Here is a 20,146-nt window from a genome sequence, read left to right as displayed (position 1 = left end):
CTACACAATCCCTTCATTCTGTGTCTTTGCTAGAAACAGAGTAACAAAACCCTCTCTTTAATTCAAGTCTTTCCCCAGGATTCCGAAATGTAGACCAGGTGAGCACGGAGCTATTCCAGCGCTCGCAGCCCACTCTGCCCTCTGCCCAGGCTCACTCCCCTGCCGCTGTCATCTCAGGAACTTCTTTCAAACCAGACTTGGCATTTCTAACAAAAGACCAAATAACTGCAGCATTTTACCAATGGGGAGGGGGCAGACAACGATGAACCCAGCGCTGTTCGCTGATGGAGCTGGCGGGTGTGGAGTGCAGCCTCGCCAGTCTCCCCTGAATCATCCCCCAACCTCCTCCATCCTGGGGACAGAGGGAGTTGTCTTGCCCCGTTGCTAGAGGAGACGGAAATCAGATCAAGCAGGACCCAAAGCCAAAAGGTGGCCTCCATTGAGCACTTACTGTGCGTCCTCTGTTCATTCTTGCTACAGCCCCATGCAGACACTGTCATTCTCCCTGTCCCAAAGATCAGGCTTTCCCAAAGTGGGCACGCTGCGTCCCTGCAGTGGGGGCACGAGAATGATCCAGGGAGCTGCAAGCACAGAACCCGCGCCTTACCCTGGATTACGGGCTGGGGTACAAAAGCTTTCATTGCCGGGGGTGCAGATGATCTTTTATTTTTTCCTGAAAAGGGGACAGTAGGCCAGCCAAACTTGCCTGGGAAAATCTGATGTGGGTGGCTCAACAATCCTAACGAGGTTAAGTAGCCACTTCGAGGTATCGGTACAGGGCAGAGCCGGGCTTGAAGCCCAGACAGGTTAACTCAAAAACGCGTTCTCTTACGTTCTGAGCAGCAATGCGATGTTTGCCTGTGAGGGTCACGGTTAAACCGCACAGCCACAGAGCTGAGAAGGAACTATGAGCCTGTCTGGCCATCTGGGGCCAGACAGACACCCTTCAGCTCCTGGCCTCACCGCTGACTTCCTGTGTGACCTTGGGCGTGTTGCTTAACCTCTGTGGCCTCCATCGCCCATGCCCATCTTGAAATTGGGTCTCTCCAGGGTTGGTGGTAAGGATCAGATAAGATAAATACTAAAGGCATTGGCTGGCGCTGGGTAAGAGGACAATAAAAAGTCACAGCTGCTATTATTTATAAATAAACACGCTGGAGAATGTAGAGAATGTGCCCACGCTCCGCTCAAGAAGAGTTCCTCTCATGCGGGGTTTGGAAGCAGCGCTGACTCCGCGGCCTGGCAGCTCTGCCTTTCCATCTGCTGCGCCCAGTGCAGGGTTGGCTGGCGGGCACTGTGTTCCAGACTAGAGTGCCGCCCCATCGGGCACCCCATGGGTGCCCAGACCACCCACTCCAGAGCACACAGGTCCTACAGTAGAATCGCTGGGCCTTACCTACTTGTTTGGAAGCAATTTTGTCATTAAGGGAATTCCCCACCCCTCCTCTGGCTTTCAGTAGACAATTACAAATGTCAAGCAGTGGGTCCCCACTGTAATAAAAGTCACACTTGATAATCATTAGCATTTCTCCAGCATGTTGAGACCCACACATGTCGCCGTTGAGCCTCAGAGCAGAGCTGAGGGGTAGACAGGGCTGGGACTGGATGAGTCGCTCTTTTCTAGAGTGAGGAGATTCGTCTCCGAGAGGCCAAGAGGCCGGCTAATCAGATGGCGACCTGAAAGCCGAGTGGCTGTTAGCCACACAGATCTAGCAGTTCGCCAGGTGCACCCCGAATCCTCCCTCAGCCCCTGCGCAGCCACACCTTGCAGGAGAGTGGACAGCAGCGTGGACTCTGCTGCGAGGGCCCCCCGTGCTCCAGTCTGTCGGGGGAAGGTGGGCTTTTCCTCCTCAGGTGTAAAGGAGCAGACTTGGCATTTCTATTGGGATGCCCGCCTCCATGGCGCTGTTGGCCTTATGTGAGGAACGCGTACATTCAGCCACAGGTGGCTGAGAGCTGGCTGGGCCCCTGCTCTCATCGGTGTCTGGGAGGCAAGGAAGGGGCATGTGTGCCGTGTATACTCTGGCGACAGGGGGCTAAATGAACTCACTCATCCCGTGTGAGAGCACCGGCCTCCCCGCAGAGCAAGCTCCCTGTGTCCCCCTTGTGCGGCAGCCGGGTGACTCCCACTCTCCCTGCCTCCTCGCCCTCGGTGAGCCGATGTCCCTCTGGAGACTGGTGGGATGCGGCCACTCTACCACAAGGACCTGGACGGACGGGTCAGATCAGTGGTTCCACAGCATCACGAAGGCAAGGCCGCATGCGCCCCGGATCCCTGCCCCCACATGCCTGGCAGCGTCACCCGTCTGTCCCTGACCCGTTTGTCGTTGGACCCTCCCTGGTGTCTACCTCCTTATGGTCAGCATCCACTCGTGTCTGCACACGTGCCGCGGTGGCTCGCACGGTGGTTAGAAAAGTGGCATTTGGAAAGGCAAAGGGACCAGGTGCGCTCACAGCAGACTTAGGTTGGCAGATGTCGACCATCGGGAGGGTGAAGGTGCCTTCCAGATTACAGCCCGTCCCTAAAAAGGAGACATGAACAAGAATGATTTTCTGATTTCTTTTTTAAAGATGTGAAGCATTTTTAACATAGGATGTGGGCTGCAGGGGGGCGAGTGGTGGAGTGCTCACGTGTGTCCTCTTTACATGTCAAGAGCCAGGACCCCATTTGCATGGACCCACTGCCCAACCCACTGTCACAGACCTATTCCCAAGAGAGAATCTGGAAAAGCGCCTGTCTGCTGTGCGAGCTTCCAACCGCTGTCCAGTCACTTCTAAGCTGTAGTAACCCCACGCATGTTGCAGCAGAACTGGGCCCCCCAGGGCATGGGCAAGCGTGTCAGTAGACCTCTCTTTACAGGTGACGCTGGGTGGACTCACCCCACCAGCTTTTAGGTTGCCAGCCACACATGTCAATCCACCTTGGGACTCCAGGTACGCTGGCCACACCAAACCCAAACTCATTCCCATCACACCAAGTCTGGTTCCTGGTAGCCAATAGGACAGGTAGAACTGCCCCTGTCCGGCAGGTCCGCCATGAATTGGGATGCTGGCAAGAGGAGCTAAATCTGGACCTGCGTTTAAGCAGCCCCGCTTAGGATCCCCAAACAGCGAGCAACAACTTCCATTCACCTCTGCCGGCCGGTGCAGGGAAGTAGCCGGGTGCCCAGGCCCCTTGCTTTCTGGCTGGGTCAGATACAAAGGGAAAGGGGGTGTCCCCAACACAGATGAGCTACCCGTAAGCACGGAGTGGTCGTGGAAACTGTACTCGGAGCCTTTGGGAAGGGACCCCCATTCACTTTAATTGTATGCACACAGCGGCACCTCTCCTGCAAGCTGATTGTCACCTCTTGTGATTTCTTCCTGTGGGTAGCTCGCTTTTTCAAAGCAGATTCCAGTCATCCTTCACCCTACAGATTGTCGCTGAGAACCTCCTGTGGGCTGGGCACGATGCTGGCATGAAAGGCCTTTTGCTTCATTGCCCAGTCTCATTTCCTGCCCCCCCCCCACCACTTTGTTCCCTCTCTTTGGGGTTCTCCGAGTCCGTGGGTGATGTCAACAGATAATATGCCCGGGCAGTAACAGAGTGAGTGGAGGGCAGTGCCCATTGGAGGTGCCTCAGCAAGGAAGACCTGGCCATCGACTTCCAAAAAAATCACTCATCGGATCCCTGTGGAATGAGACAAGCTGTGCATGGACTATGAAGGCGAGGGGGGTGTCAATTTACTCCTCTAAACCTCACTAAAATCGCAGCAATAAGTTTTAAAAACAAACCTCAAGAAGCCCCCTGGGGTGCAGTTCTGCTCTGACTCAGCAGTAACTGGTACTGGTCTGGAGTTCTCAGCCCTCCAGAATTCCTTCGAGAATTCCGTTCTCCTCTATCCGCTGGGCTGGGCCTTGCCCACATCCACGGCTTGGAATCAGCTGGATGTCTGATGGCCTCATCCGAGGGGTGTTTTGAGATTCCACATCTGTGGCTGGTGCCCTGTGTTTATCAGATACCTTATTTTCATCATACACATGTAAGCTGGGAAGCCGTGTCTGCTTACCTATCGCACCAGACTGCTCCAGAGAAACCCAGCCCCTGCTGCTCCAGTATTTTGTCTGTGAAGGTCAGAGCTGGTGATACTGATGCTGTGATGTAAACACAACTGTTCCTGAGCAGCAACTCCTCCCAGCCAGCCTTTCTATCACTTCCCCTTCGTCCCAGAGCTGCTTAGGTAGGATGCTAACAAAGCATTTTAGGACGTGGGACTTGCTATTCAGCTGAGTGTCTTGTCCCATGAGCCTGCTTCACAGCCCCCTGATCACTCATTCTAGGGAGGCCCGTCTGCCTCACACACCTGCAGTCAGGGAACTAAGCCGAGCAAATCGTATCTTTCCAGAGAGTTCTATGGCTCACTGTCTGACCACTATAATAAAGCCTTCAACTCACTCTCCTCAGTCCCTTTGGCATTTCCAGAAAGACCTGTGTTCCCCCACCTCTCCTCTGAGCCCTCATTCTGAGTGGGATCCTCAGGCACAGCCTGCAGGCAGGCCCCCAGATTGCCAGCCAACTCTGAACCCTGATCCAGACGGGAAGGATGTGAGTAGGAAGCGAGCACTCCGCAGAAAGGGGCCCCGGGGCCAGACTTGGCAAGGCGTCCACAAATCCGAGGGGACTGTCAGACCTGCCAGAGGCCCAAAGGGAACACCTCTCTTTGATTTGTTCAACCAGCTTTTCATCACACCAATTTTTTCTCCTGATAATTTTCTAAACAGGCTGCCTGGGCTGTAGCTCTCCTTGTCTTTTCCGTTGTTGGGCTTTAAGAAATGGTGGTGATCATGATTCTGGTAATGAGGTCATTCAGAAATGACCCCGGTGGACATGTATCCTGACCTCCCAGCCCCTGCTGTTTCCTCCTTGTGATCGTTCACACATCTCCCGGGAGCGCGGGCCACCCCATACTTGCATGCACCTGTGCACGGATGCCCATGTGTGTATAAATGGGAACTCCCCTGTAGAGCCTATTTCTGTAACTTGCATTTTGCACTCGGAAATGGACGCATGAACATTCTTCCAGGCCTGTGCTTTCCGTCTGCTTGACCCCTTTGTTATTACTTGCACAGAGTTCTGTGGGACAACGGTGTCACCATGCAAGTCAACGCTTCTTTTTAGGAATGTGGACATGGCTTGCAGTTTGCTGCTAGCTTAAGCACAGTTTTCTGCAGGTCAACCTCGCGGACGTGGATCTTTAGACACACCTGTCTGTGAACATTGGGAAGGACATGTGTTCATTGCCATAGTACATTAGTTCAAAATGCATCTTAGTGCTGCCTAGTCCTGTCCCTGCTGACGTCACCGAGATACATTTTAAATCGTACCGGCATTAGAGAGTTAGATCTCCGCTTTTCTGCTCAATCATCTCACGTTGGTTGCATTTACATTTTTGTTGTTTAGAGAGAGAAATGTCTTTACTTCCAGATCAGCTTGACTGATGGGGTTCATGTCGTTGGATTCCATCTCTAGGCAGTTGATCAATTAGAACCGAGATGCCATTTAGGGAAGTTTGACTCGGACCCCCTCCTCCTGCTGGAGCCAAACCAAAACCCTCCAATAAATCATGAATTTGTTTCTAGAAGGAGTGTGGAGAGCCCATTAAAACCTGCAGCTGTTTACTTAAGCAGTTGTTTAGTGCTGCTCGATCATCGTAAAGTGAAATCCTAAAGACACTCAGCTGCTGAGCGCCTGTCGTTTGGACGTTCGCAGCGTTTGGTGAGTGACTGTAGGACTGTGTTGCCACGGGACTAGTCTCCAACTGAAGCTGACTTAGGAAACAAGACATCAGGTGGCCAGATTTTAACATTGGTAAAGTGGGACACCATTGATAAAACTCATATCCTGACAAAAGAGCCACATGGCAGCCGAAAACCGTGTACCCTAGCTTGTCGTGCATTCTTTCCAAAAATCGGGACTTTTTTAAAACGCCGCGGGATGCGGGAAAAGGTGTTAAAAATGGGGATGTCTGGTTACCTTATCAAGAGACAAGAATTGCAAAGATCCAGGGGGGCGGGCGGGTAATGTTCACATTTCAAAGACTCCTCAGTTGATTCTAACGGCCACGATTTGGTAAACAGATCACTCCTATCTACCCCCGTGAAGCATGTAATAAATGCCTTTCTGTAGACTCTGGTGGCCCAGTGGGCTGTCAGGCTGCTGATCGCAAGGTCAGAGGTTTAAACCCACCAGTTGCTCTGAAAGAGAAAAATGAGTTATTCTCCTGTAAAGGTTTACAGTCTTGGAAACCCTATGGAGCAGATCTACTCTGGTCTGTTCTGGAGGGTCCCTGCGAGTTGGCATCTACTCAGTGACAGTGAGTTTGGTTTTGATTTTGTAGGACAGCTTGGTTCTGTGTCACCGTCTTTTAAAATATGCTTTCATGTAGTCATGCCATGCCTAGGAATTTATAAAAGTAGAAAACTGAGGGGGGGGCCGATTGCAATAATCTACACATAACCCACCCCACCCCTAGGAGGGATGAGCAGCAGAAACGTGGGTGAAGGGAGACAGTAGTGAGTGTAAGATATGAAAACAATATTTATAACTTATCAAGGGGTCACGAGGGTGGGACGGTGGAGGCGGGGAGGGAGGTAAAAACGAGGAGCTGATACCAGGGCTCGAATAGGAAGTAAATGTTTAGAAAATGATGATGGCAACATGTACACATATACTTGATACATGTAATTAAATAATTTTTAACAAAAGTAAAAAACTGAAAGCAGCCTAACTTAAATGTAGGGTCAGAAGTCAAAATAAATCAGGGTAAACTGTAGATTATCATCAAACCTACAAAAATTGTGTGTCTAGAGACCGTTTAAAGACCTGAGGAAATATATATCATACAACACTGTTACAATAAGCAAGACAAAGTGGCTCCAAACGAGGGTGGTAGCTCACCGAGGACTTCTTCGAGATGCTAAGGGCCTCCAGGACCAGATTAACGTCAGACACTCAGCTACTCCGAACTGAACTGATCTGTGCGTCGAAGGACGTAATTTCTGTGGATCTCCCCAAAGTATAGCTTGTGATATTTCATGAAAAATAAGTCATGAAACTTTTTCTCTTTTCCAGGAAATATCTATTGGCTTTACTCAAGACACTGAGGTGCTTCTGAATATAATATGAGAACTGCTAACATATAAGTTAATGTAAAGTTGGCAGGAAACGGGATTGAAAGATAATGGAATTTGCTCACACCGGCAGGGCTCCATGTTTGGCCAACTGATGGGCAGCCCTTAGTGGGGATTGAGGGTGCTAAGGAGGGGATATGCCTGGGGCAATTGGCCACGTAGGATCAAGGGGGCATCATTTACCCAAGGACAAAGTTCAGAAGGATGAGGAAGAATGGAGGAATGAGGGACACGAGAGACCAGGAATAACTGGATTGGGGGGTGAGGGGTTGCTTGGAGGGCTGGCAATCAGTGACATGAAACAAGGTGTGTCTGGGTTATATGGAAGAGGGAATCGGGCTGCTCTGTAAATCTTTACTCAGTTCACAATAAGGTTTCTATAAAAGATGGTGGAATTCTTCCCACATACTTTTGGGAGTTCCCTCACATAGTTCAGTCTTGGTTTTTGTTTAAAACTGCATGTCTCTGTACAGTAAAACCTGCGAAAGCCAGACCCTGCATAAGCCAGAAACATGTCAGAGAAGGAAAACACAAATGTTTTCTACTAAAATAAGCAGGAGGAAAATGGCAAGGTGGCAACCCTGTCAAGGGTGAACCGCTCCAAGGCAGCCCCACGAAGTTACAGCTCTTACAGGTGTTGCTCACCATACGCGGGTCACCTGTGCTTTGCACATGCGCCTAGGCATATCAGTGCACACGTCTGCACAGAAAAAAAATAGACAAGAGAAAACATATGCAAAGTTCATAGGGTTATGAGATTACTGGTCTTTCCCTCATCTTTCTGCAGAAAACAGTAGATCACAGTTGATCACTTTCAACATTGGGGGGGCGGGAAAGGCGGGTAAAATAAAACCATGCATTCCTGTAGAGTTTACCAAAGGCCCGGGTGAATGCGCCCTAACTCTGTCATCCAAGTTGTGGGGCACAGTGTGTAGAAAGAAGTCCAACACTGGACCTCTTCCTCTCCGTTGCGATCTTCAGCGCTGGCCTTCGATTCTCCCAGTGGTCAACACTGCTCATGGGGCTCTCACATCAAGGGCTGTGCCCATGTGTCTGCCATGTGCCTGCAGACTCACAAGGAGTTTTTACAGGTTTCCATCGTGATGGCACATGCAGGGAAATGCCTCTTTCAGGGCCGCTCACGGCGTCTTGGGATGGATGTGTGTTCCCGTGGAATCACACTTCTGAAATCACAGCTGGGCTATTCCCGTTCTCCCACAAAGAGGATGGGTCTCCGTGGCGTCGGGGAAATCCGTGTGGGACTTAGAGTAGGCTATGTCCGTCGAATTTCGAGGCAGAATTCTTTGTGGTTGTTTTGATTTCTCTTTTTGCTTCTAGCGGTTGTCAAATAGCCCTCCATAAGACATGGCTGTACGTATCATGATCCATTATGTCAGTGACTCGTGCGCCCCTGTGACTCCCCGCCACCATCTTCATGTTAAAAATTAATCACTTTAGAATTTAGTCTGTTTCCCATAGAATTAAAAATTTTCTGTTGGGGAGGTTTCTTTTCGTATGCAACTAAAAATCAACTTTTAAATTTTAAGATTTGGTGGGGGTTGTGTTCTTGACTAGAGTCTGTACCACACCCCCTGCATAGTTGACTTTTTATTTTTAATCTTTCTCTGTTTATTATGTAGCAACTCTACAGAAAGAAGCCTGGCCTAGCCATCACGTTTGCAAAGCTGCCTCAAAACTTGGACAAAAACCGATACAAAGACGTGCTTCCTTGTGAGTATGCAGAGCAAATGCCTTATTCCCTCCCTACACTGTACACACACACACACCCAGAGAGAGAGAGAATGTTTCCCTCTTTAAAGCAGATTGTCTGGTGTTCTGGAAAGATCCTCAGTGTCTGTAAACACCAGTCTTTATTGCCGCCATTTCAGACCGGGAACAGTTGGGGAGCAGTGTTTATGCTAACGAGGCGGGCGCTGCAGATGGGGCTGGGAGAGAAACCCGTGTGCACTCCGTATGATAAAAATAACACTCCGAATAATTAGTAAAAATGCTCTCTCCCCCACAGATGATACCACCCGGGTATTGCTGCAGGGAAGCGAAGACTATATTAACGCCAGTTACGTGAACGTAAGTTGGGAACCGTATGCGATAGCCGCGTCTACAGGCGCGCACCGATTATGCACATGGAGAGAGTACCGTGATGGCCTGTGTTGTGTGTGATGGTGGCCACCGGCTGCCCTGGTGACAGACTCACTTCAGCCCTCACAGGAGGCCAGGCAGAGCGGATACTTTGGTTTTATCGAGGATAAAGCTAAGGTTCAGAGAGATGAAGTCATTTGCGAAAGCTCACAAGAGGTAGGATCCACACTGGGACTCTGGGCCGCATGCCCCTGGCTGATGGTCCTGTGCCACTCTCTCAGTGTGTTTTCCCGCCCCCTGCCGTGATAGACAGACACCCTGCCTTAAAAGAAGATTAAAGTCTCTCTTGCGTATGTTACCCAGACAGAGCAGGTAATCTTAGCCTGGAGTGAAGTGTCCCTTACCAAGTGGGAGTCTCAGATCCAGGTGATTCCTCATCCCGGGGCCTCTCTTACCTCGGTTTGTTCATCTAGCCCATTAGTGAACCGTGGTCTTTGCAGGCCGGGAAGCAAAGTGGAAGGTATTTGTGGTTACTTAAATGACCACTTCAATGTCCCTGGGCAATGCGAATGGTTAAGGAACTCAGCTGCTAACCACATAGGCTGGCCGTTCTAGCCCACCTGGAGGCACTCGGAGGAAAGACCTGGCCATTCCTTCCAAAAGCAACCATTTGACACCCGGTGGAGCCCAGGCTGACTGACTCACAGGACTCACCAAGAGTGCGGGTTAACTCAGTAGGCTGGTGTGGTTGTTTATAGTCGTTGAGAAAATGCAGGCATTTAAATATGTGCAGACCATCCTTAGCTCAGTAATTACTAAAGCAGCTTTGTCCCTCAAGCTGTAGCTTTTCCAGCTCCTGCTCTCAAAGGACAGGTGATATTTCTCGGTGTGAGGTCTCAAGGTGGCGCAGAGTATCATGGCCTGCCCTGGGAAATGTGGGTCTGATCAGCGGTCCAACTAACTCAGCAAGAATGGTAGTGTTCTCTGACCCTCGGCTGGATGCCCCCGCTGGTGTGAAAATGGTGTTGAGATGATGCAGGCAGCAAAACCAAACTGTCCCATCACCCATTGGGGCCTGAGACCAGGGCTGGGGACACCAGAGACCCAACCACTAACCAACCTTCAGTTTCCCAACCCCAGGGCAGGATAAGCGAACTGCACACCACTCCAGAGCTCAGCAAGTTCTGAGCTTTCCCTTGTAGAAAAGACTCCATTCAGAGAGCCAAAAGCACAAGCCGAGCAAGGCAGAACAGGGCCAGGAAGGTCCCTGTCAAGACTGGCCGCCGTAATGGTGGCAGCTCTGGAAGCCGTGCAGAAGGTAGCGTGCCCCCGTTGTTGACGGCACGTGCCTGCAAGCCTTATGCTTCAACGGGATGTAAGCAGATGTGGACAGAAGACCTGCATCGAGAAAGACCAGACATGGAGTTTGCTGTGCATTACTGAAAATACAGGAATGGCCTGTTAGATTTCAGAGCACTGGGAGGCATTTACAACCGCACCACCTGGGAGCTGCTTTCTGGCGACTGGCCGCTGCGGGGCATACGTACATTTTTGCTTCACAGGCTATTGCTGGAGCATTGTCCAGCTCTTTCAAGGGCGTTAAAATCCTGTTTGCCTTTATTTTTCTCATTTGCTGCCAACTGATACGGATCTTATTCTGGAGTGAATTGTCCCTTACCAAGTGGGAGTCTCAGATCCAGTTCCCTGCCCGCCTCGTGGTGGTAACAGATTTCTAATGCCTTGATCTCTTGCCAGATGGAAATTCCTGCTGCTAACCTTGTGAACAAGTACATTGCCACTCAGGGACCCCTGCCACATACCTGTGCACAATTTTGGCAAGTCGTTTGGGATCAGAAGTTATCACTCATCGTCATGTTGACAACACTCACCGAGCGAGGTCGGGTAAGTGGCTTGATTTCCAATTCAGATGTGTGTGGTGTCAGCTGGCATTTAGTGGAAGGTGAATCTCAGGGCTGGCAAGTGTCTTCAAGGTCTCCCAGTTCAACCCCTCCTCCGTAACCCATGGCCTCCTGCTCAGAGCCATTGATGGGCACCTCCAGGGGCTGGGAGCTCTGTGTCACCTCCCTCTTGCCCTCCTCCCAGCCTTCCCCACAAAGAATGATCAGACAGAACTCCCACTCCTGGCCCCAAGCCATTCCCCTTCCTCACCGTCCCTTCCTCAGAGGTGAGCTCTTTGCTTCTTTCCAAATTGGCATTTGAGACTCAGGAAATCTAAACTAGCCCTAAACCAGAGCAGTGTAGCTGCAGTGGCCTTGCTGACCCAGGCCAAGAACAAGACCTGGGAGGAACAGGATGAATGCCAGCTTACCTCTCCTTCAACCATAGAGAAGTTACCACCTCTGACAACGTCTGCATGTGTCCCAGCTAAGCCTGATGCACAAGAGGTCAGCGAGTGGCAGGTTCCACACGTGTGTAGCAGATGTGCGTTTGCCACAGGACCAAATCCCTGATCACACAAGGGAAGTCAGTGTGGTCACTGTGCCAGGGAGCCTTGTATCAGGAACCCCCTGACTTCTGGATACCACTAAATGCCGTCATCATTGCTGCTCCTGAAAGACATCCCAAAATGACATCTACATGACTCTTGAACCGCCTACTCTGAAGGGCTGAGAGCCGCTTTCCCTAGGCCCTCGCTGAGTCTCTAGTCTGGAATGTTGCAAGTCAGGATGCCTGGGATTGGCGTGGGCAGGGACTGAATTTGAGATCAACTGACCTTCTCACCCAAAGCCCCACAGTTAGAATCACCAGCTCTGCAGAGCCCCACAGATTACAAGGGCTGTGACATTACGGGGTCCCCCGAAGATGCCTCTCCCTCTGCTAGAGCACCTCCAGGGCCTCTTCTGGGGCTGCTCCCCTCAGAATCCCTAGTCGTTCCTCCAAAGCTGAAATCCATACCAAAGAAGCTCCCCTCTCCGCCTCACGATGCCCACAACTAGGTTACTTGGACACTGATGTGGAACTCGGGGAAACCTGGATCCTCTTTTCTCTGAAATCCTTGCTGCAGTCTCCTTCAATGGCACAGTAGCCAAGACGGCAGGGGGATGGGGGGGAGGGGCAGGCTACCAGGTTCAAAACCTGACTCTCTCACTTCCTAAATTCCTGACCGGTGCAAATGAAAACACCTCTCTGGGAAGCATGGGACTGTGATTGTCATGGGCTTGTGGGGGAGTTCGCCCAGGGAGCCAGGAGGAGTGCTTGGCACGAAACCAGCATTACAGAAGCAGCATCTAGGAGCAGTGGTAACACCAGCATCGGCAGCACTCACCCGAGTATGCACTGTGATTGCCGCGTCTGTACAAAGTGACTCAACCTTTCAGCTTTAATCACTTCTCTCTCAATAATACATCCTTACGTGGATATCTCATTCATATTACCTGCCATAGAGAAAAGCTAGATGTGAAGATTCAAAGGTGACCCAGAAAAAGGTGTTATTAAATTCTAAGCAAATGCTCTTGTCTATTAGAGTCAGCACATGACACCAGTTTATTCATAATGTCTCTCTCTCTCTCTCTCTCTCTCTCTCTCTCTCTCTCTCTCTCTCTCTCTCTCTCTCTCTCTCTCTCTCTCCCCTCTCCATCTCCCTCTCCCCCTCCCCCTCTCGCCCTCTCTCCCTCTCTCCCTCTCCATCCCTCCCTCCTCTGGATCTCTCTCTCTCTCTCTCTCTCCCTCCCCCTCTCCCCCTCCCTCTCCCCCTCCCCCTCTCCCTCTCGCCCTCTCTCCCTCCCCCCTCTCTCCCTCTCTCCCTCTCTCCCTCTCCATCCCTCCCTCCTCTGGATCTCTCTCTCTCTCTCTCTCTCTCTCTCTCTCTCCCCCTCTCCCTCTCCCTCTCCCCCTCCCCCTCCCCCTCTCCCCCTCTCTCCCTCCCCCCTCTCTCCCTCCCCCCTCTCTCCCTCCCCCCTCTCTCCCTCCCCCCTCTCTCCTTCTCCATCCCTCCCTCCTCTGGATCTCTCTCTCTCTCTCTCTCTCTCTCTCTCTCTCTCTCTCTCTCTCTCTCCCCCTCTCCCCCTCTCCCTCTCCCCCTCCCCCTCTCTCCCTCTCTCCCTCTCCCTCCCTCCCTCCCTCCCTCCCTCCCTCCCTCCCTCTCTCTCTCTCTCTCTCTCTCTCCCTCTCTCCCCCTCTCCATCCCTCCCTCCTCTGGATCTCTCTCTCTCTCTCTCTCTCTCTCTCTCTCTCTCTCTCTCTCTCTCTCCTGTGACTCCTTCCATGGCACCATCAGAAATATCGAAAGGAAAGCACCCTTTCCCCTTCTGAGGCTCAGCAGCATTCAGAGCTGGTGCACCCTCCTGACGTACCACCCACCGCCCCCGGGCTTTGCCGACCTTGATCTGGGCCACTCGGTATTGTCTCCCCAACAGACACCAAGTTCACTGCCTTGGTTTGCAGAAATCGACCCATCTCTTCCTCTGAAAGCCCTACTGCCCTTTTCTGCTTTGGGCCCTTGTTCTCCTGCTTCCGGGGTGCCCAGGTGTTTTCAGGAGTGGTTCCCGGGTGCCCACTCTCCGGTCTCAGAAGACCTTTACACGAAAAGGTAGTGCAGTGCCGCAGCGCTGACGCCCGGCTCCATTCAGGGCCGCTCAGGGCCGGCTCTGTAGTTCTCTTTCCCCTTTCCAGCTGGAAGGTGCTCCTTCCCCTCAGAGAAAAGGGCGCCTCAACAGGAGTGGATTGTTGTCCCAGGAGCAGGGACAGATGATCCCTTCTCGGTAGCAGCCCCTGCTCGGTACAGCTGGGCAGAAAAGGCCCTTTCTGTGCCTCCAGGCGCCTCACCTTCCTCTGGCTGCTCCCCGCCATCCTACCCCCATGACGTCCTCTCCTCCCTCTCCCTTACCTGAGCTCATCTGAGCTCTGCTTGGGAGTGACCCTGCGGGTGGCTTTGTCTCCCTGCCCTTCCATCCTAAGGGAGCCTGTCCTGGCTGGGCCCACCACCACCACCCGCTTCCTGCCCTGGAGATTTCCATCTCTGGGAGTCCGGCACTCCCCTTCCAATCTCTGACCCTGGAAACTTACCTCATCATTTGTGGGTGGTTAGGAGCCTGTGCTTGCACAACCAGGACCTGCTTCCTCTTTTCTACTACGAATCCTCAGGTGGCCTGGGGCCCTTGGTTGTTAGCTCCCCATCTCTTCCTCACCAGTACTGCCAGTCCTTCGGATGAGGACTCAGTCCAGGTGAGCAGCTCTGGCCTTTGCTGTTCCAAGCAGAGATTGCCTATCTCCCGAGTCCAGCCCCAGAGGTCCACAGCCACGTGGACCCTGCAAGGCACCTGCTGGGCTTGCCCTCCTTTATACTACCCCCCATGAACCACTCCCTCACCCCAAACTGTGGTTTGTCTCTCTTCTTACTTGACCGAGTCATACCCTCTCATCGTCCACTGAAGGCATTTGTTGGGATGGGGGAACGTGTTTGTTTGTTGTCCAACATGTATGGAGGAGCCCCGGGGTGCTGGGGGTGGTTAGTCCGCTCCCCAGAAGGAGGAAGCTGCAGTGCCTGTTAAGGTGCTGTTTCGGACGCTCACCGAGCCCTTCTGCTCCGTGCTGGGGGCTGCTCTGCGTGAGAACCGGCTCCGTAGCAGTGGCTTTGGGGCCTTTCCTCGCTGTCTGCCCATCATCAGGGGCACGGGCTTTGGGTTCACAGGAAACATTTGACTCTAGCACCTGCAAGTTGTACCTGCTTAACTCTGCAGGAGACGCCAAGGCGAGGTTTCCTCGTCCCTGGCCAGGGGGTGCTAATGCCCCACACCCCAAGGGTCAGGCATGAACACACACCCCACCCCCGCACACGAGGCCTGACACAGAGTAGGCATTCATTCAAGGCCCATCCTGCCGAGTCTCACGGGGCTCAGGGAACAGGCAGCTAAGGAATGGATGGATGGGTCATCAGAGCACCGAGAGGCCTGTCAGGTGTCTTCGTACCGGACGCTGTGCTTGGTCAGAAGGCCCCTGTGAGAGGTTAAGCAAGGGGCGCTAGGCTCGGACGCCTTCTCCCTCGACCCCACCCTCCGGCTCACCTACTTGAATGCCCTCACAGGCAGGCGCCCCAAGGGAGTCTTTTCCCCACCCGGCACGGCACACCCTCTCGCACACACACAGGGCCCCCTTCTCCTGGGCGTCCCCCTTTCGGTCCACACCATCTGCTTTCCAGTGCCCCAAGCCAGGACTCTGGAATCTGACTTTACAAGCCCCCTCCCTTTCTTCACCTTCCACATAGTCCTAGTTTTCCCCAAGTGGCTGCCTTCTTGGGCCGGGGGGCAGTAAGCCATGAGAGGACACTGTCTGATAAAACACCCGGCTCATCGGTTCCCTCACCCTCTGTGCGCACACCCCCACAGAGGGGGATCCTGAGGCGAGGGAGAACCCAGCTTCACCCAGTGGTTCCCTTACAGACCAAATGTCACCAGTACTGGCCTGACCCTCCGAGCGTCGTGGAGCACGGCGCCTTCCACATCCGGTGCCAGTCGGAGGACTGCACCATTGCCTACGTGTTCCGGGAAATGCTGGTCACCAACAGCGAGGTGAGCAGCACCCCGAGGGGAGGCTGGGGGTGGGATGAGGTGGAGGTGGGGGGGTGACACAGCTCAGTGACCCCTGCTTGTGCTCTGACGGTGGGTCTCTGCTCTGCATCCTCTCGGGCAAGCATTTCTGTAATACGACTGATCTCATCAAGGCCAGTACTGCAGGACCCAGCCAGCAGAGTTGCTGTGGGCAGACGTGGTCTGGGGTGCAGTCCTTTGGGGTGGGGAGTCGAGCAGGAGGCCCACAGCAGGGGCAGAGGCCACATCAGGACCGGGCACCGAGGGAAAAGAGGGTCAGGAGGCAGCCCGGGGGCCGCACACACTCCTGATTTGATTCACAAGTGTGTCTTCCCAGACAGGAGAAGAGCACACCGTCACTCATCTCCAGTACGTGGCCTGGCCGGACCACGGCGTTCCCGATGACTCCGCAGATTTTCTGGAATTTGTGAACTATATGCGGTCCCTGAGAGGAGACGGCGAACCTGTCTTGGTTCACTGCAGGTGCTGTGATCGGGTTTTGTTGTTTTTGCTTTTCAAATAGGTCTTCCTTAGGAAAGGCCTGGAGAAAGTGGGTGGGCACCAGACACACCCTCAACCCTGTAGGGCTGTGTGCCCTGTTTGGAATTTCATTGATCTCTTCAATGCGATGCAGAACAGAGGGCGAGACCCCCGTGCTCATCTTTGCCTTTGTCCTTGAGCTGGCTGAGCTGCACAGCAGATGGGACTAAGAAGGGGGAGGTGGGCTTTGCCCTTGGTGGTGGATCTCTTTCCATTGGTCTTTAAGGCCCTCGACCTCAGGACACATGAGGATAGGCTCGGGAGGACAGTTCTAGCAGAGTAATCGGGGGAACCTGTGGGGCTTCTGCTGGCCTGGGTGGAGGAGCTGTCTGGGCAAACGCTAAATCCCACCGTATCTCACCTCTCCAGTGCTGGGATAGGCCGAACTGGTGTGCTGGTCACAATGGAGACAGCCATGTGCTTAATAGAGAGGAAGCTGCCCGTGTGCCCCCTGGACATTGTCCGGAGAATGCGAGACCAGCGTGCCATGATGGTGCAGACATCAGTGAGTAGAACTTCAGTCCCAAATATAGTGGCCGTCACCTCTTGAGCGCTGACCCTGGACCAGCCTGTCCGGAGGGCTCTGCAGGGCAGAAACCTGGGGCTGGAGGGATTGAGCCCCTCGTCCAAAGTCACAGAGCTGGTGGCAGGCCGAGCCATTCCAGAGCCCACGCTGCAGTCTCCTCCTCGATCGGGGAGCAGCTCTGATTGTGTGCTGTGGAACTGAGCAACCTGAAGAAAGCAAAGGCCCACCAGGAGGATCGCACCTGCTTCCACACAGCCCTCTCCCTCCTGCTCTGGGCTCTCTCCCACTGCGAAGCACCTGAGATCTTGCTTCTGACAACGTCTATACGCTCCCCCCCCCAGATCTACTCGAGGGACAGTGTGGACAGATGGTAATTCAGGCCTCTCCCCATACTGGGCAGCCTTAGAATAGCCCCTTAACCTCTCTCCAAGCCTCAGACTCCTCATCTGAAAAATGGGGACCATGCCACGTCTTTCATCCGTCCATACATACATGCAGCCTTCCCCTGTCAGTCCGTCAGTGATGAGGGCCATCGTGGAGGTGTGAGGATTGGACCGAAGGTCACCTAGTGCAGACTTGAAGAGCTTAAGGAAGACTTCCTGAGGGTGTGATCTCGGGCACATCCCAGGGATGGACGAGAAGAAGTTAGTGTACCAGCCAGTTCTACGTCCTCCAGACTTCTGGGCAAAGGTTATCAGATTTCCCTAAGAGATTGTGAGTTCTCGTGGATTTCTGTGTATTTCTAAGTCTGATGAAAAGAAAAAAGGCTTGTTCTCTGCCCTGGTCTGTGATATGACAGAACCTATTGCTGGTTAGAAAAACCCAAAAAACTTAACAAAACACTACTCACTGCCATCAAGTCGATGCCTAACTCCTAGCAACCCTCTGAAGCAGGGTGGTCCTGCCCTGTTCTCATCTTTCTACCGCACAAGAGCTGGACCTTGGGAATAGTGGTCCAATAACCATGCTACCACCAGGCCTCCTCTGCTGACCTTGGTCAATTCTCAAGCTTATAAAGCTCAGTCGGAAACGCTTTCCTTTAGCCTGGACACATCCTTATCGTCGGTGTCTTGGATACCACGCCATGGTAAAGGCCTTATTTCGCATCACAGCTTTCATTGGCTGTGGTCCTCTGTAAGAGGCAACCCAAGCCCCTCGTCCAGCACAAGGGCCCTAGTGGCACAGAGGGTCAATCACTTGACTGCCGACCAGGTTGGCTGCCTCCTATAGGGGAAAGCTGAGGCCATCTCTGCTGGAAAGTTTACACTGGTGAAGCTTCCAAGGAGTAGTTCTACTCTGTCTGGGGCAGGGTTCCCCAGACCAGGTCTCCCACAACCAGGTGGCAGCCTACCTGTGCAGGCTCTGCCCCTCCCACACCAAGCCTTCAGGGCCAGGATGGCGAGCCCAGCCTGAGGGGCCTCGCACGGCAGTGGTTTTCACCACCGTGATCTATCCCGGCAGGAGACAGACAAGATCGGTCCAGGGAAGGGTGCCTGGGGTAAAGCCCAGAGGAAACTGGGTACAGGCTACTTAGAGCCCGCTCCCAGCAGAGTCACGGGGCGCCTCCATGCCAGCAGCAGTGAAACCAAGCCACCAGGGTGACCTGTCTACCCGGGAACCCCCGCAGAGCACCTCCACGTTCCTTACACAGCTCTCCCTGCCCAGCGTGGAATCCCCCTGCTGAGCAGCCTCCCCTGCGGCCCACAGGCAGCGAGTTTCCCCTCTCCTGCATTCCCCAGACCCATTACCCACCTTTCTCAGAGCACCCCAGTCTCAGCCGCTGGGACTTGCTTGTTCATGGGACTTGCTTGTACACTTCCCTGGCAGCCGTGTACCGCACCTCTGCCCCAGGCCGGCGCTGGCGCTGGGTGGGTTGGCGCGGTCCCGTGCATGGTTCGTGCCGCACTCTGGGGGCTGCCTGACCTGACAGCTTGCTGTATTTTCTTTCCAGAGCCAATACAAGTTTGTGTGTGAAGCGATTCTGCGTGTGTATGACGAAGGCTCCATCCAAATGCTGGATCCCAGCTAAGACACCCGTGAAAGCAATTCATTCCTCTTTCCCAAGGCCCCCTCCTCAAGGACGGACCTTCTCCCTGGCCGCAGCAAGAGGAAGCTACGTGGGCTGTGGGGAAGGAATGAGCGCGTTCGAACCCAGGCACTTTAGCTTGCTGTAGGAAAGTATCATGTGCATAGGAGCCGTGTAGATACTGCATGCTGTTCTCTATAGCATCACTTCGACCCCTGAGAGATAAGGGGTATCTCCGTTTGGGGCCTGTCCTACTGCCTTCTACCCAGACATGACCCTACCCCCAGAAGCCACCCTTGGGCGAAACAGAAAGCACACCAGGGGTGCTGCTGATCTGCCCGAAACACACTGTGTGGTTTAGGGTTGCACGGATGTGTGTGTGTGTGTGTGTGCGCGCGCGTGTGAGTGTGTGTGTGTGTGTGTGTGTGTGTGTGTGTGTGTGTACATGCAAGGGCCAGGCTTTGTGTGCTGCTTATTGGGGCTGGAAATTTGAGTGCGCAGCTCCGATGCTAAGGAGCCCTGATAAATGTCCTACAACAGCAGGGTGAGTTTCGGGCAGTGCTTTTTCCTGCCCCCTCCTCCCACCCACCCCCTTTGTCCCTCTTCTGGTGGTGGTTGTGCTTCTGAGAATCATCCTCAGACCCCCTTCTCCCCACCCCCTTGCCCGTTTCCCCTCTGCACTCGCCACCCTCTTCAGGTCCCTTCGCAGTGCCTGCACCGGAATAGCAACGCTACGTCCGGGCGACCTTCCAGCCGAGACTCCGAGAACTCGGCCTCCCGGCGTCTTGCCATTGTCCTGTTGGTCAGTTTGAGAACCAGGTGTCTCTGGCCTCTGCACCCGCTAACTGTCCACTCAGAACCCAGGACTGGAATCACTTACTACTGAATCTACTCCATGTATTGCTGCTGCTTCAAGCTATTACACTTGAAACATGATGATTCTTTGGGGGGGGGGGGACACACGGGGTGACATCATCTAAAAATTCAGAATCTGCGGCCCTTCCTGGAAAGAGCTCGTCGTTGATCCACGCTTCTGGAGGGCCTTGTGGGGGGGGGGGGTGTGCATGTGTGTGGGCGCTGCGCCCAGGGGTGAGTAGCTCTCAGGATTCCTCACGCGATTCACGCGGCAGTCGAGTTGAGGTAAAGAATGAGTCTCTGTATAGAAGAACAAACGTGTGCATTCACCCTGCGTTGCAATGGTCTCCATTTCATTTCAAAGGAGAAGATCAGGCTGTCTGA

The 20,146-nt window shown here is 53.4% G+C and overlaps 1 protein-coding gene across 1 annotated transcript in view; it reads left to right on the top strand.

Annotated features, from left to right (window-relative positions):
• The window catches only part of PTPN3 (protein tyrosine phosphatase non-receptor type 3), a 111,281-nt gene extending 91,427 nt beyond the window's left edge, over positions 1-19,854 (top strand). The window contains exons 20-26 of the mRNA XM_075560290.1: positions 8,811-8,901; positions 9,197-9,258; positions 11,026-11,172; positions 15,669-15,797; positions 16,153-16,298; positions 16,725-16,860; positions 18,833-19,854. Coding sequence (XP_075416405.1) covers positions 8,811-8,901; positions 9,197-9,258; positions 11,026-11,172; positions 15,669-15,797; positions 16,153-16,298; positions 16,725-16,860; positions 18,833-18,910 — 789 coding nt within the window. The 3' untranslated portion in view covers positions 18,911-19,854. The remainder of the gene's footprint in view (positions 1-8,810; positions 8,902-9,196; positions 9,259-11,025; positions 11,173-15,668; positions 15,798-16,152; positions 16,299-16,724; positions 16,861-18,832) is intronic.
• The last annotated feature ends 292 nt before the right edge of the window (positions 19,855-20,146 follow it).

The sequence above is a fragment of the Tenrec ecaudatus genome, chromosome 10, assembly GCF_050624435.1.
Source record: "Tenrec ecaudatus isolate mTenEca1 chromosome 10, mTenEca1.hap1, whole genome shotgun sequence".
In the NCBI taxonomy this organism is placed as follows: domain Eukaryota; kingdom Metazoa; phylum Chordata; class Mammalia; order Afrosoricida; family Tenrecidae; genus Tenrec; species Tenrec ecaudatus.
Note: the sequence above shows the minus strand (reverse complement) of the source record. Positions and strands in the feature narration are given on the sequence as shown.